This window comes from Trachurus trachurus (genome assembly GCF_905171665.1).
Source record: "Trachurus trachurus genome assembly, chromosome: 14".
Taxonomy (NCBI): domain Eukaryota; kingdom Metazoa; phylum Chordata; class Actinopteri; order Carangiformes; family Carangidae; genus Trachurus; species Trachurus trachurus.
In genome coordinates this window covers 24,596,133-24,619,161 of record NC_139903.1, presented here as the reverse complement: position 1 = coordinate 24,619,161, position 23,029 = coordinate 24,596,133, and the positions used below count along the sequence as shown (strand labels likewise).

General features: G+C 42.4%; 1 protein-coding gene across 1 annotated transcript; it reads right to left on the bottom strand.

Moving 5' to 3' along the window:
• Positions 1–2,730: 2,730 nt before the first annotated feature.
• On the bottom strand, positions 2,731–10,946 carry sertm1 (serine rich and transmembrane domain containing 1; the record flags this gene model as incomplete). The annotated part of the gene is made up of 2 exons (XM_083986813.1): positions 10,832–10,946; positions 2,731–3,077 (listed from the first exon to the last, which is right to left on the bottom strand). Exon 2 carries the CDS (start codon positions 3,070–3,072, stop codon positions 2,731–2,733), a length of 342 nt encoding a protein of 113 aa, XP_083842939.1. The 5' UTR covers positions 3,073–3,077; positions 10,832–10,946.
• Positions 10,947–23,029: the final 12,083 nt, after the last annotated feature.

The window sequence follows — 23,029 nt, the reverse complement described above, 5'->3', positions numbered from 1 at the left end:
CCAAGAGACTCCTCAGATAACGTCTTGTACTCTAAACACAACTGACCTTGTTGCTGAGCCTCTTGCATCACTGTGATTGCCATTTCAGATGTCTGTTATTATCAGCTATGTCCTGCAACACACAAAAGGCTCTTAACACACACAGAGAAATACTTCCCATTTCTGCCTCTACAGCTTTGGCTGGACTGTTCCTGCATTGTATCATGTTGATCTTATTTTTAAAGTAAAAATGTGCTTAAACGAGACATTTTCCAGTTGTGTTTATGGACCTACAGTACTGTAATGTAGCAGATGGAGATAAAAACAGGAATGCACCCATTGCAGTATTAAAAAGAGTACAGCAGAGAGGAAGTAATCAGTGATAGTGTTGATTAGCCTGGGTTTTTTTTTTTCTTCGTTCGCAGCCACAAGGTGTACAGCACAGTGAATCATGCATGGAGAGGTACTGTATCCACTTAATTACTGAGACACAGGTGGCAAAATGAAAAGAATTTTAATCTACTTTGTATGTTCATTGAAAAAATGTCTGTATTTACATGACTAACATTGGAAATCAGGGCTCTAGTTCAGCATAATCAGAGGGTTTAAAGGTCCCATATTTTACACTTTTCAGAGTTTTGTGTAGTTATGCTTTCTGTAGGTCAGTAAGCCAATCAGAAGAGAGGGTCTGAACCTCTCTTCTGATTGGCTGACTGTTTAAATAAAACTATTAGTAGATTTCAGGTCAAATCAAATCAATCAAATAATGCTTGTTTGGTTGGTGGATCCAGGTGGGTGGGGCTCGGGGGATGTGTTTAGAGCGATGACTGTTTTGTTGTGACATCACAAAGTTATAGAAGTCCTGACAGCTCATTTTAAGCCAGAATTTCTTAATACATGCTGTGTCTCATTTGTCTGTGGACTGAATGCTTTGATTCTTTCACAGCATTAATATAGAACCCAGTCCTGCTTAATAATAAAAAAAGACAGGGAAATCTCATCTTTAAAATGTGGGACCTTTAATCTGCAGTGCTTTATTGTACATCACCAGACTAAAACATGATTTTACTACATGGGCATCTTGAAAACAAAATTTTAGAGATGATTTCAAACTTTTTTTTTTGCACTACATTCAACCAAAAGGCTCTGGATACAATAACCTTACACCTGGTTTGCATACAAATTTACCCTCCACTGAAACAATGAACCGCCATAAACACTATGTCTAAATGGAGGAGTGAAACTAGAAATGATTTGTGTGCCTTTATTATTTTGGGCTCAATATAGACGGGATTATTGATTAATAACAAATTCTCAACTGTAACTAAAGCACACACATTAATCCTCCCAACTTTACAAGACAAACACAGCTATGAAAGATCTCCTTTATAATCCAAATTGTAAACAAAATGTTGCACATACTGCTCCCAGAGCTTGGAGCAGAGAGTGTGTTTTTTTTTAATTAATATGATTTGTGAGTCCATGTGTCAGTTCCTTAAAAAAAGAAGCTTTCGTGACTAAACCCTTCCACCAGATATACAAGAGTCTGGCTGATGCAGCACAGTGACCTGAGAGACAGATTTATGTGAGAACAGTGAGATGTAACTCCCTTTGTTTGTGACTGCCACCTGGACCGTCACTGTCTTATTGATTGTTGCTGGATTTGGTGTAAAAAGTGTACCACAGTGTAATTAAACCAGTGCCTTGTATTTTTGTTACCATGTCAAAGAAACTCCAGTCATTATTTAAAAAAAAAACAAAAAACAGAAGATGTATTTTGGGCAGAGATAGCCATTACTGTATCTTCAGCCTGACAGCTACACAGAGCTCTCATGCTTCAGTCTCTATGGAGACCGTGATCAGATGTCTCACGAGCTGACAGGCAGGAGAGGGTAATCCGTTTCGCTGGTAGCCCTTGTCTTTCAGAACCAGAATTTCATCTTGTACTTTCTGCCACTTTTGACCCTGGTCTGTCTGTAGCTACAGTCAGAGGCTGTCTGTCTGTCAGCAGTCTACAACCCCCACTTCTTCCACAGCACCATGTCTGTCATCTCCTTCTTTTTTTCTTTCACCCAACCTGGAAAATCATGAACTGGTTTGACATGTGCAAACTTTTCACGGTACAGTATCTTAGCAATTGGTTGCATTAAAAAAAAAAAAAGGTGATACAGTGTCCAAAGCCTTGCTGAGCAACTGAGACATAAGCATGCATTTCTGTACAAAGTAATGATCTTTAATCTTATGTTAATACTGATTTTTGCAGTGTGGTCTACAGATGTAATGAGGCATGCTGTACAAAGTGTCACTGGAAAACAATGCAGTAAATATGACAGGTACAAGAAATGACTTTTACAAAAAAAAAGAGAAGTTTGTCCTTCTGCCTTGTCCTTCAGAGAAGAGGCAGGTTATCAGGTTCATTTGTCTTACTCATTAAGGCTCAGAAGGGTTCAGTCACACTCAACCTCTCAGGACCTCTTCATCACATGGTGAGCCATGTTTCCCCTGTGCCTTAGCAAATTGCATGGACACACCTGACTCACTGGACCGTTGGGAATAAAATATGCATGCATGGAGAGTAAAGCCGTGCCGTCAGCTCTTTTGTAGCTGGTGGTGTGTTTTTGTGTTTGTATGTCACGCTGAGGAGGAGCATGTGCTTGCCTCCCTGTTGTTTGCATGTCCGCATGCATGCTGCAGTGAATCCACATGTGTATTGTCTTTGTACGCTCCCTCCTTCCCGTCCCCCTCCCATCCTCAGGTGGACAGTGAGGAGATGGTGGACCTCTGAGACGAGATGCTGCAGATCTCCATGTTGGTGAAGGAGCTCCCTCCTTCGCTGCTGCAGTCGGGGACGGAGGAAGAGGAGGAGATGATGTTCTTCAGCCTGTGGAGGGAGATGATGAGCAGCGTCAGCAGGAACACCAGCAGGCCGAGGAAGAGCCACACGTAAACGTACACGTTGCCCTGACGGCCTGGGGATGAGGCGGCCGCTGATGTGGAGGCCGAGGTTGGAGAGAACCGGAGGAAAGTCCCATTGTCTATTGGAGAGATTCCAGTCTCATTGTGGTCCACCAGTGGGACATCCATCCCAGACATCCTGTCTGCACCATATCAAAAAGAAAGATGACAGAGATTTATGGTGAAACAACAGAAATTCAAACCTAACAAAAAAAAACATTTATTATTCAAACGACCTGTGGGAGAAATTCTCCTTTGTCTGCTGGAGCTGCCTGGGATTTAATTTCTCCCTCCAGGACACTTCAGCATGGCAGATGCTTGCTGACACAAGAGCTTTCAACCACATCCTCAGATAACCTCCATACAGCCTTGGCTGAGGTTGAAAGGAAGTCAGAGAGAACTTCAGATTCAAAGCCAACTTTTTACTTCAAGTGCTCCAGATAGAGAGAGAGAGAGAAAGAAGAAAAAAAAACTCCCATCAAATAATCTTTACAAACAATAATAACTTCCTTTGTCGCTCTTGGAGCACCAGAGGAGAGTCTGTATGAACCATCAAATTCATCAAATTGCAAATACCACATCTATTATTAATCCCAGTCAAGTCAGGGAGCTTGTTTCAGCTGAGGGGACTGTAGCCTGCTGACCAGACGGTGGTGAACTGTAACAGCAGGGGGAGTGCTTGTCTCATTGAATGCCTGCCAGGCCTGGTGCCTGGGGCTGCGTCTGCTCATAAATGAAGGCATCCTTATCTGATGAAATTAAACTCCTTATAATCAGCTTTCATAAGGACAGCTGAGAGCCAACCCTCCTCCACTGTGTATTAATGCTGCTAATAATGTTCCACTGAAAATCAATGCAAGGCACGGACCTGATGAGAAGATGTGCCTGAGCATTGTGGCGCAGAAAGTCTTTGTGATGGTGGGAGACAGAAGGAAAAGGTAGAGCGAGGCTGTTTTTGTGTTTCTGTTAGAGCAGCCTTGTGTCTTGACTTGATCTATGACAGCAGAGAAAGACACTTCAAAGGGAGGAATAATTGACCATGACCAGAATGAAAGCAAGAGGTCAGCACATGTACTCACACACACACTCACTCACTCAGTCTCCCAGTGATGTGTGCTTGTTTCTCTCCTATGCGCCAGCCCCTTCCTCTCCACTTCATGGTTATATATTTCACAATGCACCATATACATATGCCAGGCCACTTGCGTTATATTCACCTCCTCTATAAGCCCTGGAGCTGCAGTGGCTGCATGTGTGGCCCCTGAGGAGTTTCCTGTGTATTTGTGAATTATGGGACGGTGCAGTCAAAGAACAGAGAAGGTGCTAAATGCACATTAGCATTTCAAACATATATAATTTTATTCTATTCTACTGTGTGGACTCATCTGTGGGTACCAGTGATGTTGCCAAATTGGGCGGAATTTCACCTAATCTGGCAACTGAGGGAGAAAGTTAAGGTGCGTTTAGGTGTCCTGAAAAAAAAAAAAGAAGAACGGTGGCGGCGGCAGTAGACCTAGTAGACATGCGCAGCTCCTGAGTCCGAGGAAATGAAGGTAGGGCGCACTTCTTCTTTTTAGCGCCAAATGTTCGAGTTATTGTCGAAAACAAAATTCATAAAAGTGCCAAATCTGAATGCACACACAATAGCCTACACGTATTTTATAGATAGCTACTGTGACTACACTGTCCGGTCATTTCAACATATCCTGAGAAAGACGCCGCCTTATTTACAGAACCTTCCGAAGGTTTTCTTGTGCTTCACAGCGCTTAAATAGTTATCAGTAGGCTACTAGCCTAGTTAGAAAACAATTAAGTAGGCCCGAATCAAATTAGCTTTAATTTCTCTAAATAAGGACAAATAAACACAAAAGAACGGGGCCAAACCGCAGTATAACTCATTAAATCCTCTGCAGGTGAGTCTTACAACTAATTAAGGCCAAACGATAAACACGTGTGTTGTTGCTGCTTATTATCATAGTAGCAACAAACATAGTAGCCTAGCTACTGTACGTAGGTAGGAAGTAGCCTATGCTAACATTGAAGTCTTATGTGAGGGCAGGGATATGCAGGAATTAATTGGAAGTAGTAATTGTTTGTTAACACTGGTTAGACTTGAATTAGACAGATCCCAATAGTTTGTTTAAAGTTAATTTTGTTCAGAGATGTGTGTGTGTTCGTGTTGAGTGTGAGTCTGTTGTTAACAGACAGGCTGGGAGCTGTCTGCTTGTGGGCAGGTGACTCCTGCTGAAATATGTTGCACCAGTGTCTCAGTCATTCATTCAGAGTGTGTAGTGTAACACTCATCAAAGCTGTTACAAAACTCCCATTGTGTTGTGTAGCTTTTGATGTTGAAGCCAGCCACCCTGTCTCCCAACTCTATTCTTCTCCATTTGTTCGCTGCCTTTTATTTTTCCTGCCGCTTCCCTCCATTTGCCTCTCTGTGGATGGCAGGCTACAGTTGACAAGATCTCTCCTCTCTTTAATTTACAGCCCACTGTACCTTCAGGGAGGCTGTGAATATAATGAGGCTGGATGAGTTAGGCTGTGCTCTTTTTCTGTGATTGCATGCTCCCTTTGCCCCAGCTCTGTTTTCTTTATCAAACACTCCCAGAGGTTTTCCCAGCCCAATGAAAAACTTTCTTTCATTGTCTCTTTTCTATCATGCAACTTTTCACAGTCGCATCGAGCCAGTATTGATATTTTGCTGCACAGACATTGCCCTTCCCTCCTTCGGCCTCCATGTTAACATCAGCTTAAAATGTGTCAGTGAACTCCCGCCCTTTCCCTCCGTCTACATCTCTGCTTTCATGTCTTCCTCTCCTCCGCCCTGCCACCTTCTCCTCGTCTTGTCATCCCCTCCCACTCCTCTCTGCTTCGCGCAGGTTGCTGTCGTTAATGATATGTTGTTTTGAAATCTGTGATGAGGCTTGCTCATTGTGAGCTGAAGGGGCTGATAATTGTGCTTAATGATGCTTTTTGTATCCAGGCAACACGGCACATTCGCTTCTTTTTTTTTCAGGCTAATCTACTTTAACAGGGCAGGCCATGCAGTCCCACTGAGGCTGAGGAGGTCACACGCTCGCCTACGTATCATAAATACCAGTAGATGTTGTCTTTAGGAATAGCTGCAAGCCTAATGCAGATAGCAGTGAGGGTTAATTGGGAAAATGGTTTGTCTTTATTGGGGAAAATTATGTAAATGTTTGACTTTTTGGTTCAGTATAAAATATTGGGTTTGAGTATTTTATTATTATCTCTAAAACATCAGAAATCTTCTGCATTCTGTGTTTTCCTGCCTAGCAATGCAGCTGAAAATCCCTAAATTGATATTTGCATTTGAGCCAGTGAGCATGTTCATCTGCACTAAATGCTCTGCATATTTGGTAGTTTGACTCTGTAAGTGGTTAGTGCTGCATGATGTGCACAAAAAGGTTGTTTTAAGTTACAGTAAATAAAGTAACATAGGTGATGAGCCGCCGTGAATCCTGTTTCCAGGGCTGTGCTGCCTCAGGATGTGCTCGGCTTAAACTCCGGATATCTCTTTATCTATGAGGGGGACTTCTCACTGCTCCGAGCTCTCGGTCTGTTTGTTGAAAAGATATTTATCTCTGAAGAGCGTGTGGACTTCGATTCATTCTGTCCCTGCCGGGTAGCTGACACTACTGTCTGCAGACATCAGGCTGAAGGCTTGTCAACACAAACTGTGCAGATGAATTAGTGAGCAGACTGTCAGTTTCTGCCCCGTCTGAGTGATAAGAGCTGATCTTAGCTGAAGCATCAGCCACTGACGCTCCATGCATAGCTATGTGTGCATAAGTGTTGAAGAGTCTTTATTACTTTTGCACAACTGTTTTGACACAAAATGAAAAAAACAAATTAGCCTTTAATGTGCACAGTGCATTCTTATTTTGAAGGAAGCAATACTGTTGTTTACAGAATCAAATCTGACCCCCAACCCTTCTGATTACATCTAGTGTCAGAGATGGAGGAGTGATCAGAAGTTAATTTGAAACTCTTTGCTTGGCCTGTTTTCTTTCTTTCTTTCTTTCTTTCTTTCTTTCTTTCTTTCTTTCTTTCTTTCTTTCTTTCAAGAGCTCATCTTTGCCACTTTGTTCTTGAGTTTGGTCCTCGCCGTGTCATCACTGCCTGTGAAGTACTCATCCAGCTGATTAGCCGCTTCACTCCACATTAAGACTGGCCCGACTTTGTTCAGGTTCTTTTCTGACACTTAAAATTGGCCCTTGGTTTTTCATCATTTGCCCACTGAGCTGTGATCTCATTTGTGCTTTGTCTCTTTAACAAGAGCTTGGCTTAAGTTCAGCTTCATTAAACTTTAATCCTCTGTTGTGGTCTCATAAACATACTCATATCAGATGGATACGTCATGACTTTTACCTTTTTTTATACACTAAATGAAAACTTTCTATTCAGTCAGATTAAAAATAAAATTGGCAAGTAAAAGTGCCTTTTAGTGTTATTTTGCACAGAGAGCAGCAGCAGGTGCTCCATTTGCACTAAAGGTCCGTCGTGATTTGCTCTTTTAGATGTCAGCAGAAACTGCAGGTTGAGCTCACCACAGTTAAATTGGGGTTCCAGCTGCTGCCCGCTCCCTTTTTGCTGTCATTCTCCACCTCACAGAGTAAAGAAATAAGTTCTTTTGGAAACGAATGAGGCTTCTCTGCTGGACCAGGATAATGGAGGCTGGCAGCAGCAAAGGAGCTGTGGCCTGACTGCTCTGTCAAGAGTCCACTCACACAGACTGGACACCAACACAGCCCCAGGGTCTTTGGCACCTCTGTCCCTCTTTAACACCAGAAGTTGAGCTGTTTCTTCACTTGGCCACGTAGAGCTCAGACACTTTGAGGCTGCTCTGCCCTTCACACTCCTCATTTTCTCTTTTCCTCCTGAGCTCATCAATAGCTTCTTACAGAAGTGCTCTTCCTTTTCATTCTCAATTCATGACTTTTTTTTTCTCTCTGATTATGTATTTCAGCGTTTTCAAAGTCAACATTGCCCTCTCGGCTCTGTCAAGAGCTTTTAATATATTCTGTACAGCCTGAGTTATCTCCACCACACACTGTTCAAACCGGGGCTGCCTTGAGCTTTCCTCTGTCTCTACTCCACTGTTTCTTGCTCAAGTCTGGGCTTGAGCATATTTTATTAAATTTTTTTTTGCCCACCACCACTCATCTGTATTTGCTGGACTCCCAGGGCTCTCTTTCGTCCTGATCAAACTCCTCTTTGTGCTGCGCAATCTCTGAAAGTCGCTCCTCAAACAATCTCATCCTCTGCCGGGTGGAGTATGTTCAGCCAAACTCCTCCTGAGACTTTTGTGCCGTGTAGCTTCCTCTGCTCCACTTTCTCAATCTGTTCCTCGCCCTCCACCCTCCTCCACTCTCTCATCGTCTCCTCGTACACTTTTCACTGTCACTGTTCTATGTATATTCCGCACAACCTGCATAAATATCCAGTCTTATTTTAATAACGCAGAGGCAGCTTATTCACATGAGTTGCATTGATAAAATGTATAACTTAACTCTTCAGGCTTTTATTTATATTCACAGCGGTTTGTCTATTCATGGCCCCTGGATCACACCGATTCATATTCAACCTTCAGCTCTTTTGATGATGGAAAAATAGCCTCGGCCATTGCTGGAATTTTTGTACACTCCACGCATCTAGCCGATGCAAATATTTACTGAAACCCAAAGTTCCCGGAGAGGGACCTTCTGTTGTCTGTTCAGTTCTGGTATAAGCTATTCACTTCATGAATAATGGACGAGATCCATGTGTGGCTAAATGTCATGGCATTTGGGCCATACACACTCTCTCTCTCTGTGTGTGTGTGTGTGTGTGTGTGTGTGTGTGTGTGTGTGTGTGTGTGTGTGTGTGTGTGTGTGTGTGTGTGTGTGTGTGTGTGTGTGTGTGTGTGTGTGTGTGTGTGTGTGTGTGTGTGTGTGTGTGTGTGTGTGTGTGTGTGTGCGTGCGTGCGTGCGTGCGTGCGTGCGTGCGTGCGTGCGTGCGTGCGTGCGTGCGTGCGTGCGTGCGTGCGTGCGTGCGTGCGTGCGTGTGTGTGTGTGCAGATTTGATTTCATGCCGCATTCAAATCCACATGCCCGAACAAACAAAGACAAATACCAGGTATGTCCGTTCAACATCATCCATGCCCATATGTAAAAATGCTAAAGAATTTGCACACGTACTGTATGGAGACACACACACACACACACACACACACACGGAGGGAGGGAGAGATTGCCAGGAGATAAGAGTAGCCTGAATTCGAAACATTTTAAATATCTCATGTTCAGAGCCAGATCAGCTCAAAACAGACCCGAGGCTTAACCACATGAAATCCAAATCGCCTCAGCAGAGCCAAATACCACAGATAACCCACACAGGTCAGAGATATGCATGGTGATGTGAGTATGAGGAAGGTAATTTATCAGTATCTGTCAGAAGTTCTGGATCATTTTCGTGTATATAAATATATTTTTTACAATCTATTCCTCTAACATTTGGATTGTTTCCGTGTTTACTCTGAAATGATGTCACTGTACAAATGCTAAAGCAAGTTAGAGAAGGAGGTGGGGTTTGAATGAGTCCACTAGACAATGGCCTGATGTTTTTATTCATTTCCTTTTACATTTGAATGAGAAAATCTCAGCACACACCTGAGCGCTCTCCAAGCCCCGCCGGGGGTCGAGCACCGCCGTTACCTGATTCTGTCAGATATTCACGGCATGAAAAGTGAGGATTTTAAAAAGGCCGGAATTTGAATGAGATCTCGGAGGTGCATTGAAAGGCTTATTAAAACTGACAGAAAGATAACATGAGACACAGGGACTATTACAATAGGAGGAATTATTGGAAGGTTTTTTTTTCTTTTTTTTGGTCAGTGGCCAGTGTAGATAACGAGCTCCTTCCCTTTGATGTTCATGCGTGTTCAGACGTGTGTGTGTGTGTGTGTTGGTTCATCCCTGTGGTGGTGTGTATTTTTACACCTCATATCTCATATCTGTTAATTACTCCTGATACTTGTGAGTGCGGTTGCCAATAAACCTGATAGGGGCTGTTTTCACATTGTGTGTGACGATAAAGCTGGGGGTGAGTCACACACCGTTTTGAACGCAAACAAACCCTGCTCCTGTTCTCTTTGCCCTGAAAGGACACTTTCATGCTGTCTTCCTACAAATGCTCCACTCATCCCTTTTTTTTCTCAACTGTCACACTGGAAGCTTGCTCGTCTCCCAACTTGCTGAATCAAAGTATACCTGCCCCCCCAGAGGCCTCACAATGCCATATAATAACAATGTTTAAATCACAATATGATATTAAGATTTGAAACGTTGCAATTACATACTGTGACAAAGTTCTCACTTGAATCATTTTCATTCATGCAGAATGGGATGACAGACACCCGTAAAACATATTTTAGTATTAAAGACGTAAATTTATATTTGCTGTTTACATAATAAAAAATCAATACTTGTTTTTTCATGTATTGATAGAGTATTTCTTCTTCCACATTAACCTTGTTTACTGGATGCCACAAATCAGCTCCTGCAGCACCCCCCCGTCGTTTTACTTATTATTATTTCTTTTTGCCTTCTACTCTCTTTTTTCCGTCGCCCACCCTCCTTTGTTTTCTCACTCCTGCTCTGCAGGAAGTGATAAATCACTGAACAAAGTTTCTGGCAACTGAAGAGAGACTGAACAGAAATCACGCCTTTCTGTAATCTGCTCTTAATGATCATTTTAAAACAGCATCCCCTCTCTTTCTTACTCTTAAAAACAATTTGGAAACATTTCATTGGAGAGGAAAAAAAGAAGCTGCCTGAAGCATCAGCGTCTTACATGAACATGTTCAGAGGAAAAAAAGAAAAGAGTTACAGACCTTTCACTGTGTGAGGGAGCTCTCCCCTCGCTCGTGTTCACGTCGTGCGGAAATCCATCCCGTTGTGTTTGGTCCTTCAGCCGAGCAAACCAGTTCTGTTGCCCCTGAGATCTCGTTCTCTCTCCCACTCTCCCGCTCTCTCTCTCCTTCTGTCATTCAGCGTGACTCACACACACACACACACATGCAAACACACACACATGCTCAGAGACGCACTACAGCTGGAGAAGACAACGCCAGACGTGGAGCCTCTCTGTGGATGGGCTCACGTTCAAGAAGAGAACATGTAGCTACACTCACTCACACAGAGGGCCTGTAACTGAGAGGCTGTAACTAATGAATGACACTGATGGTTTTTTATACTGGAGAAGCGGTGCAGAGGAGAGAGGGAGTACTGCTCACTCTAATCCCTGCCCCTTTTCTCTGTGCCCCCCCCCCCCCCCCCCCCTCCCCTCACTTTTTTTTCCTCTGCTGCTCGTCACCTTTCAACAGTAATAACATCAACTGTCATTGCTGCTGCTCCTCTGTCTTTTTGCTCTCATTAAACATTGAGCAAACACTCCTGCTGAGCTGATCAGTGCTCGGTAAACGCGGGTTAAGTCGGCAGATAAGCGGTTTGATGAGCTGATCAATAAATCAGTGTGTGTCATCACATGCAGACCCTGTTGAAGCCTTTATTTTGCATCTGTGTTTGTGAGAGGGACGCCGCCTCGCTCTCTGCTCTCAGCCGAACTGCGTCAGCAGACAGTATCCAGTGGCGAGCAATAACCTGGCAGAGCGAGCTCCTCGGATGAGACCCCAAACAGGCGGATGAATGGGAGAAGGGAGAGAAACAGCCTCTAACACCTCTCAATCTCCCAGCGCTGCTCTCCAGGCCTCTCTTCATCTTAAAGCTCTTTTATTTTTTAGCTCTTTTTCTTTCCTTTCCTCTGATCCCCCCCCCTCACCCCCTCCCTCCTCCTCCCCCTCGTCTCAGCACTGTCTGTTAACAGCAACCGAGCGCATCTGTTATCTTGTACGAGTACACAGTATGAATTGAAAATGAACATATGCTTGAAACTAATTACTTATGAAACAATATCTTTTTTTCTCTCAAAAGGATTTCCATATTACTTTTTTCAGTCAACATTGTCAAAAATGGGAATCGTATGATGAGGAAAAACAGGGTAGGATAAGGTCAGTTCCCCCAAATTAACAGGAGGGGGTTACACACAGTGATTGAATTTGATTTTATTTGGACAGACCATAAAACTGTCTGTCTATGTCAACCCAGTGCAATGGGAGATAAATTGTTTATGGTGCTGATTTTACAAGAAGTGATGTTTTGGCTAATGCTACATAGCTAGTAGGGCTGAACGATATGGACAAAATTTCATATCTAGATATTCATGCCAGATATCTCGATATCGATACGATACGACTACGGGTTCGGTGAAAACTAAAAACATCAAAGAATGTGGAAAGTGCAGTTTTATTGATAAGAACTCACTGCCAGTCATCAAAATTAACAAAAAGTCACCAATAAATAAATTAAAAATCAAACTTTTGATTTGTGTCGGACGTCGCGCTCGTCACTCTTCCAGTGACGACAATCAGTGGAAGGCAGTATGCAGTAGAGCCAAAGTCTCTGGTAGAGCCGAGCCGTGCCGTACTGCGCTAATGTTACCCTCTGTGTATTGTAAACTCTTGCAATACTAACTATAACATTTCCACAAAACAATCTTTGCCATCAGTACAACCTACTTGATGCACACTATCTCAATTCAGCAACATCGTGGTTCAGTATCATCAGCTTCCGCCAGTAGCAGAATTCAATTGCAGTAGCCGAGTTTCAACCGATAAGAGGGCATTTTTACAATAAAAATTGAATTTGGACCAGAATCAATCAATAAACAACACTACTAGCAACATACCCAAATACATTTGTTTTAAGCTGAAAAAGAGGTTTGGGTCTAGTTACTCTTTGTCTTGTAAACAGTCACTCATGGCAGCAAACCACGTGTGGTGGTAAAGAAAACTTAGCTTAGAAAAAATAGCTCTTGAATACTAATGTCAGCGTCATGCCTATGCTAACATGCTCACTGTGATGATGCTAGTATGTTGACATTTAGTAAACATGCAGTTAAGGATGTTCATATGTTTTTGCTAAGGAGAAAGTGGATGTGGAGTTTTTCAAATAAAGTCAGTTTAAACTTCATCTGAGGAAGCACGTTTCTGACATCACCATGTACGTCGTCTGTGAATTATGAGAGTATGAATTGAGTCTTTTTAACTAAATTTATTACCAATCTAATGAGTAGACTGTGAGATATTTTATTGATAGGCCTAATGTGCTAATTAAACTTGGGGAAAAGTCAAAGGATCATTAAAGTCACTGAATTCATCCATGAATGTGTGTCTATATTAACGACAATCCACTCTATAATTGCCCATTTATTGTATCCTAAGTATAGTCTGTTTCATTACTTACTGAATAATCCTCGTTCTGTCTGGAGGTTTCATCACGACTCTTCTTCTTATTGTGAGTTGCTCCACCTGAGAAAATCTTTAGTCATTGGGGTGACGTGACCTCAGTAAGTCATTCTGAAACGAAACACTCCAAATAAGGGTCGGCCCCCCTCTGATCTAAAATAAATATTGTGCGTGACTGCGAATCTCATGCATGAGCTTGTTAGCACCTTAATGGTATTCATGAAAGTGTTAATTGTGCGGCAGATGACACCTGTCCCTGCTGTGCGAGGGGGGAAAGGCACCTTCTCCTCCTCTGCAGATGCCTCTGTCTTTTGCCATCTGCCCGATGACACAGGCAGCAGAGGGAAACGGCAACAGTGGAGAATAGAGAGAGAGAGAGGGATAGAGTGAGAGACAGAGAGTGAGAGAGAGGAAAAGATAAGAGGAGGATTATTTTATTGCACATCCAGATCTGACGCTCGCTAACATCACATGGCTGGTTTTCATGTGTTCCTCAGACGGGGATTTGACAGGTATTTGAAGGGGTCTTGGATTCGTCTGATGAGCACGTATCTGCTTTTTGAACATTTTTCTTAATCCGAAGCTCCAAAAAAAAAGGAGAAGAAGAGGTTAATAAATATTTTAATGAGGAGCTGTGGGCTATTTCACTGCTGTTGTTAAGAGGGGGGAAAGGACACCGAGTAGGAACGTCGCACATCATTTAATTATTCGAATAATTATTTTCCCTGACCTTCATCCCGCTAATCACACCCTCCAAGACCTTCTCTCAACCAACGGCAGGAAATCTGTACACACACTCAATTCCTCATTTTCCTAAAGAGGGGAATGTGTTTGGCAAAGCTAATTAAGTCTTTGTGAGTACACGGGGCTTGTGACTGTACAAACTGAAGTGTTCTCGCGTGCCTTTTCGACGTAGCCATGTGTACGTGGATGTACGCAACAGAGGACTGAGGGATGGAGATAAGAGCTTTGGCCTCGGCCGGCTTTTGTCACTAATCCCAGAAGGCGAAGAAGTGGCCGCCGATTCCGTGTCATTCCCTGATATCCCAGCCGAGTTCTGACTCGGTGCCATCCTGGCGCTGCCCTTGTGAGGACACTAGTCTCTGCACTGCATGTTAATGAGGCAGAGACATGCAGCGACAACGACTGCATTTGGGGACTATTTTGAGCTGCGTTGTTGTGTGTGTGTGTGTGTGTGTTTGGGGATTTTGACAAGCTCATTCCACTAAGCTTGTGGGAACATCTTTAAACTCTGAGATAACAGGCAGGAAGTTGTGGAGATATTAGCTGCAAATAGGTTAGAAGTTCAGCGTTATTTCAGATGCAGCACCAGATATGTTTGACATCTCTCTGGTAATCTGAACCAATTTTCCAAGCACCCCACTGAGAGCAGGCTCACAAAAGATGAATTTCAGACTTTGAAAAGCGCAGGAAGGCTGCCTGTTTCACTTGTCTTCTCCTCATTGTGAGATCAAGTATTTTTGGATCCATAATCTTCAAGAGACACTTAGAACCAGACGTATTTTGCTCACGTCTCCGAGATATTGTGCAAAAAATGATGTGATCATCAGCTCCCTATTCAGAAATTTTCAAGATCAGACATCAGCCAATAAGTATGCACTCAACTCCGGCTTTTTCGTCTCCTCGCAGTGTCATGCCAATCTAAATGATCTCCACAGATCTGAGGGCATGGAGCAGACACAACACACTGAGGCATATGTATCTCATTGACACAGGACAGCAGCCTGACAGGCGAGCGCCAGTCCAGCATAACAATGAGACGGAGGGCGATGCAATATTTGCACCGTCTCCAAAAATCTCTCCTCGTGACAAGAGAAACAGAGCCAGACAAGACCGACTGTGCAAAAAAAAAACATCATGTCTGAGCAAGAAGACACCGAAAACATTGTTCTGCTCCAACCTTTACCACTCTCAGTCTTGGCAATTTTGCCCTATTCCACTGAAGGGTACACTCTAAATTCATGAAAGAGGAGAAGAAAGGGAAAACGTCCTCAAAGTCAGATTCATTTGAATATATGAATAATTTAGTGCACCAAAAGATTTGGGGCCCTTAAATTGCAAATAAAAAAAAAGCCCTTACTCTTCAGCCATTCATAATTCATAAGCTCCGTTGCTCAGGCAGACGGAGACAGGGAGATGTTTGATACACAAGTTCACCAATAGCAGGTGTGGATGGAGGAGAGGAGGACACCAGCTACTACGCAACGCTCTGTCGCTCTGTCAAATGAATGAATCAGTTCATGTTTTTACATTTCACTCATTCAGTGGATATGAAAACATGGTTGACTCTACTCTCTTTACTCACTCTCGCACTCTCTCTCACTATCTTCCTCTATGAATCACTCTGAATAGTTAATTACAGGGAGGAAAAAAAATCACAGCACAGCCTAAAATGTAAACAATTAAACTTTCATTAGAGGGGCTCGGCATTAATGTGGCGAACTCTGATATTCCATAAAATGTTGCCCTCTGGTTACAGATTGGTTAATCAGTCCCTCTGTGGGTGTGAATCTGTCATTGACTACTTTTGGGGACAAGTTTCAGATTTATACTTTTTTTTTTATAGACCAGCCAAATCTGAGACAGTTTGTTCAACAGCAGGTCTTTGGGTTAGGTGGTTAGGCTATCGGTGAGCGTAAAGCGCAATTAATTTGAATATAATCAAAGTACAACATCCCAAAGGCAGAAGCTGCAGTTTATTTGATGATCACAACAGAGCATAGCGGAACTGAGTCTGTGGACTGAAAATCATATTTCTTAGACACAAGGGAACAAGCTGGTTTGAAACAAAACCCTGTAAAAGTCACATCATCAGTTGGAATATGGGACATGACCATTCCAACTGAAATCACAACTCATATTGCAATATCTGCCAAAATAATCACATCATGATTCATTTTTTAAATGAACCTATCCATGTAATGTCAGCAAAAGTGACCTATGACTCTGTGTGTGTGTGTGAGAGAGAGAGAGAGAGGGAGAGAGAGAGAGGTAAATCCTTCCCATTTAATAATAATTCAAATAAAAGTGATTAATTAGAGATTATGATACAATTAAAAATAATAGGCATAATTATTGTGCCGTCATGAGAAAGACGTGCTAAGAGCTCTCAGTCTTGACACAGCGCTCCTCCGCCTCTCTCTCTCTTTCGGCTCATTTGCTTTTCAGGCCTCCGGCTCATTATAGTGATGGGTCTATTTAATGGAAGAGATTGGCACTAAATTCACATCATCCACATCATATTGCTCAACAAAAGAGCCTTTGATCCTCATGAAGATGATTAAATAAAGCATTATTCCACTACAAAGACTGTGAAACACTTGACCTTGACATGTGAAACAAAGAAATATGGGTCAGCTCACTGACTGATCACTACTGCTCATATTTAATGCAGTTTGTTGTTGTTGTTTGTTGTGGTTTTTTGAGACTCTACCCCTCCACATATTAGATTTTTTATTTTGTTTCTATTTTTTTTGCAGTATGCTGAAGCCTCTCTGCAGTTTGGCACAGATGATTTGGCTTCTTTGGAGTTCTGTCGGTTGTCTCATGTTGCTTTGGAAACTTTGATATCAAAGTGTTGTTTTGCCAGCCGTCTTTTAGAGCCAATTAATGCTGCTCATTTGCCTCTGACCTAACATGACCCATGTTTTGTAAGAGCAACAAAATAAGGGAAGAGTTGAGGAGCCACTTGGAAGTTTTGCCGCTGCTACATAGCCAGTGTTTTGAATCCCTAAAGGGATAGTTCAACAGTTTGGCAAATTGGCCCACTGCTCTATAGCAGTAGGTTTGTTACCTTTATTTGTCGGTGCAAGCTATTTTTAGAATGGTGGAGCAGAGCCGCTGCTCAGAGCTATGCTACGGAGGCTAATGGAATTTCTTAGTTTCCCACATCAAACTCATTAAATACACAATTTGATGAGGGAAACCAAGAAATCCCATTAGCCTCCGTAGCATAGCTCTGAGCAGCGGCTCTGCTCCACCGTTCTAAAAATAGCTTGCACCGACAAATGAAGGTAACAAACCTACTGCTAAAACTATAGGGATTATGGCAATGGGCCAATTTGTCAAAATGATGAACTATCCCTTTAAGGGCAGTCTACATACTGGTCCAGTGAAAAAAATTCTAGTTCAACATCAAACATGATCCTTTTACTTGTCAAGAAGCCTTTTTGTTTTGCTTGTACTCCTGTTACTCATATTGAAGTTAGCATGTTAACCAACAAGCCCAGCCCTGTCTGTAGTGTCCTGAAGAAGTAGTGACACTGAGACACTGCATCGTCTTGCTGCTATAATGAAGCCCTTGGCAGCAACTGGTAAGTTAACGGCTGTTCATGCTAATTTTGTTAAGTTATGTAGCAATAGTAAAACTTAAAACTAACTCCTTCGAGACCTTTTCTACCAGGTGTTTGTATTGTTTTCTCAACAGCACATAACTGATGAAGAAGAAGAGTAGAGCACATCAAAGATACCAGACTCCTCATGGGAACAGAAGGTTCCTGAGCTGCCAGTCGAAGCTGCAATCATCCATTTATTTAACAGTGTTCTGATGCAAGGTGAAAGCTGTGGGCTCTCATGATGTTGTGTTTTCTCAAATTATTTACTAGCCCAGCTGGAGTGAAGGATTGTGGGGAAAATGGTGGAGACTGAATAAAGAAATGACTTCATAATGTCATTTTAATATCTAACTATTGCAAGCCAGAGCTGTGCAGTCCCATCTGACCCTTGACTTTGGACACAGTCATGATCAGTCAATCTACTTCTCCCTGCAAATGATGGTGGGAAACCTGGGTAAATCTCAGCAGATCAAGCTGCCTTTTCGTGCCTTTTATCCTTTCCTACCTTTTTTTTTTAAACTTGCTCTGATGGACGATTTTCTGTGTTCAGGGTGTGAGGCAATCTCAGCTGTGATCTCTCCCAACCCGGGTAACACCAGTAGATTGAGGTGCTGCAGGGAGATGAGACATGTCCATCTTCGTTAAATGAGGACACTCCTGGACGGCGGTACGGTATCATAGAGGTGACACTCAAACCCCCAGCCCATCTGGCCTCAGCCTGTCACCCGCAATACATCACGCTAATGAAATGGCACCGGCCCAATGCTATCTGTCATAAGCAATCTGCATCTGCTTAGTGACTGAACGGAAATGAGGAAGAGGGATAAAAAAGACAGAGGAAGACAGAGAGACTCTGCGTCCCCCAAGCAGGTGTCCTGTTTGTGTTTTTCTGTGGCGGTATGAGTGTGTGTGTGAATGACTCGGTCTCTCCTTTGGCACAAAGTGAACAGATATCGATTTTATTCCAAGTGGAGAAAATAGCCCCAGCAGGGCCACCTCATCCCCCATCTCTGCAGGACCTGATAGGTGAGGAAGTCTCACCGGTTATGTGGTAGAACAAAGTTCCATTGCATCTTATCTAAGAGAAAATTACACACTACCTTCTCCTTTTTCCCCCCATCCTCTTCCTGTTTTTTTAGTTTGTTTCTCTCAGACTTGGCTCTTGGGGCAACTGGTATCGATATCTATTTCAGCTCCACAGGCTGTGAAATTTCACACAAGCGATTTAGGTGAAAAACTACAACTGGGTTGTGAAAATGTGCTCCACACATCCGAAGAACAGCAGCAGCTGCATAAGAAAGAGTTTGAATAGGGTTGAGAAAAATGACTTCATCACTTTTGACTTTATTTTCTCCTATCTGGATAATAGGACATATAATCTTTTAAAAGCTTTATATAGGTCAAATAAAACAGGCCATTGAATCCTGATTTTCGCTCTGATACCAAAATTGATTCCAAACAATATTGTCTTGTGTGTTTTGGGCAAGACACTGAACCCACACTGGCCCAATCTGTGCATTGGGTGTGTGAATTATCAGCTTCCAAGCACTGTGTCTAGCGCTGTATGAATGTGAAAGGGTGAATGCGATTGGTCAGAGAGACTAGAAAAGCGCTATTTACCATTGAACATTTGCCATTATTAAAGTGACCTTTTGTTTTTGACATAGACTCAATCATTGTTGATAGAGTTGTAGGATGATACCATTACAGTCACAACTTTTGAAATGCTAACAATCAACTCAAGTGTCTGAGATGATAATACATGTAGAAGAAAATGCATAATTATGCTACAGTACTGTATATTCCCAGTGGTGTGAAGGTTCAGAGGAAAATCTTCAAACATGACTGAAAATGTTCACATTGTGTTTTAGTCTGGCAGTGCTGTTATGAACCTGGCTGATTAAGGATTTGTTCCCATCAGCCAGCCCTCCTCTGGGACTAATTCATGGATTACTGCGATGATTATAAACTCTCTGGGGAAAGTGTCGCGCTTAATGTAGAAAACGCTTTGTATTTGTTTTTCCTAATTGTATGAACTTTCAGATCCAACCAGATTAGACAAAGAAATAGATTATTTATTCATTTATTAATATTTAACAAGACTATTCTTGTTACAAGAGGGTAAATATGGTAAATGCACCATTTAAAACAAGCAAGGCGGACCTCCATCAACTCCAGCCGTCAGGAAAGTATTAGGGAGTGATGGTTGGCAGAGGGTTCAAGTGGCAGCCTTGGGACCAAAAGGTTGCAAATTGGAATCCTTAATCCCCCCCCGTCGCTCCACTAGAGCTGCTCAGCAGAGGCAGCACCATGACATGACTGTAGTTAATGCCCCAGGGGCTTCCTCCCAAGTCCCTATACCTGCCTCTCTGCTGCACCTCCAGTAATCCTCCTGCGACTGAAAAATAATGATAATGATGAGAATAATGTTAAGTTCAGACCAGAGGCGTTTAAATGTCCACATGGTTTGCAGTCAAAGAGAGATGCTTAAGTTGGAGTAAGAGTCACTTTGGTATTTTAATCAGCTGAATTATTTCACCACTTTGCACCATCTCCCTCCCTGAGGAGCGGCTGAGCAAAGTTTCTGTGATAATCTGTAAAATCAGACATAACAGGGTGGTTGCATAGTCTCATCACTTTTAAGCGTTTATTCAATCTTAGTCCTGTTAATTTAAATATTGGGGGTGTAGCCATGAGGTGAGACTATGTGTATATGTTTGCATAATGTGACAACCTCTGAAAAAACAACTATTTGTCATGGCAGCATGTCTACAGTCTGAATAACATGAAACAGTGAAGAGAAAGCCTGCCATCTGATGGATATTGGAGACCTTGCAGCCTGTTAGCAGGTGACTATTTTTTTCTATCATTATATTCACTGTTTTATTATTTTATTAATCTTATTTCTGACTATTCATCACTGTACAATTAAATATAACAAAGGCACAAAAGTGTTTATTTTTCCCTTTTTTTCTTTCTTTTTTTTCTGTGTTGAGGACACTAATAGTACCTGCAATTGATCCATATTTAAATATGACAGGTGAGGTTAGAACCACTGTGCCATCTCTGCACCTCTGTATCCGAGTCGATAGTTTACATTATAACACTGCAGTGTTGAGCAGGTCCACAGGAGGAAGTGTCTGTGTGGATGTCAGGCTGTTATCTGCTGGAGCGATCTGTGCTTTGGACTGTGTTCCTCTGGTCTCTCAACCTGTTTTTGGATCACTGCCACTGCTCTGTCATGGGACTGAACCAAACAGCCTCAGCAACAACAAAGGCAACAGTATTGGCAAGTGGAGTAAATAATGCAGCTGGCAGTTGAACCCCAGCAGAGGACAGGACTGACAGGAAGGCATTTATACACAAGAAACATCACTTTCATCCTCACCTTCAACTTTTTGTGTATTTTTCTCACAGAAGGAGGGGAAGGAACTGCAGCCTTGCACAAGTTCGAGGCCTGAAGTGAACCGCCAACCTGACCACTGCCAGTGTGATGAACATGAGTCAGCTCTTTGATGACATCAAGTATAAATCTCACTCTGCTATAGCATGCACCTGTTTTGCTGTTGGGTTAATAAGGTTTCATGAAACACTGGCACTTTATAGTCGTACCATCTGTCTCCCCCCTCTACCTCTATAGGCTGGACCTGCCCACGATTCTGAAGTCTACTCAGCACTTCTTTCTGTCTGACTCGAGCCCATTCTGTCAGCACCTACTGAAGGTGTGACACTTTACTTCCTTCCCAGTGACTTCCCAGCAGACCATACATCATTTCATGACATGCAGACAGAGACAAGCTTCAGATCAGTGTCTCCAAAGCGGACGTTTTGTCCAACTCAGGCAGAAAATCTTTTTTTGAAACCCTGTTTCTGCTTTGAATCATTTAAAACTAAAGGACAGTCACAAAGAAAAACTAATTATAGCTTTAAGAAAGGGTGATAAATACATTGCTTTTGAATCTATTTAACTGAACTAACTTATGTTAGTTAGTTAATGAAATCTGATAGTGTCCAGCTAACAGTCCAGATTTCTATCATTTATTTTCAACAGTCTTAAGGTAAAAAGAGATGTTAAAAGGAGTTACCAATTGCAAGCAGTGGAATGTCATCTTATCCATGCACGAGTACAGACCATAGCCCAGCTCATCCCAATATCCATTTATAAAGAATTGTGCTTAAGGCAACTAAAAAGTTACCTTATTAATTAAAACAGTTCCCTGGAGCTCAGGTAATACTTTTTTATATAATTCTTTGGAAACAATATAACAATTGTAGAGCAAGGGGACAAAAAGAGGAAGAGGTAGAAGGAAAAATATTAAAGATTAAATGTATTTTAGTAGATTTAGTTATAGATTAATTATTTCATAGACAGTCGTGTGGCTGCTGGTCCTGTCATAATATGCTTATCCAAATCTTCTTCTAATTGTGAACATGTAGCCTAACTCATTCAGGAGATACATCCTACGTCAGTGTTTGGATTGGTTGGATAGAACCTACTGTATGTAGCATTTTAAAAGTTTGTTTGTTACCAGTAGGCTATTAGGCCTACTTGCTGAAAAAGGTTGGGTTGCTAATAGCCTACCATCATTAGCTAGTTTAATTCAAACAATAAAAGAAATACAAACAAGCAAGATCAATAAAGCTATAGGCTAGTGTTAAGTAAATTCAACATAATGTAGAGATGACCTCAGTTAATTTACCGCACCAATGAAACAGGCTGAACCCCCTTTTATAGAGAGAAGACGTGTATTAGCTACTACCCATAACAGTTGCATATAAAATGTGTAAAGTTTTGTAAATGTATTTTGCCATTGTAGCATAAGCAGAAGACCAGCAGTGGGAGAGAAAAGACATGTTGGGGCATGAAGTTGAGTAACGAGATAAGGTTTAATCCAATTCATTACAGAGTGGGGCTCAGGTAAATCCAATCAGGGATTCCTGACGCCTGACGTCGGCCGTCACCTCCTTCCGTCGGTCGCGCACGTGATTGAACAAACGAAACGCTCGGAGGAAACAGCTGATCGGTTTACAGCCCGCGACCTGGAGGAAAGCCCACCGGACCGGACACACCTGGGACATCCAGCACACCGCTGTGAGTCACCTGAAGGCCGCCAGAGGTCGCTGTTGGTCTACAAGTCTGTGTCAAACAAGTCAGCATTCACTGCTTCAGCTGCTGCGGTCAGTCTGTAGTTGGTAACGTTAAACTACGTTGGCCGTGATGGCGGTGAGTGTGGTGAGGAACAGGTGAAGACATGATTTATAGGCTACTTGGAGACAGGAAGCCGTCGTTGGGTTGTGCTCAGTGCTACATCGAAGTGATGCTGACTTGTTTTTCTAACGTGTTTATCTCAGTTTGTGTCTCTTACACACG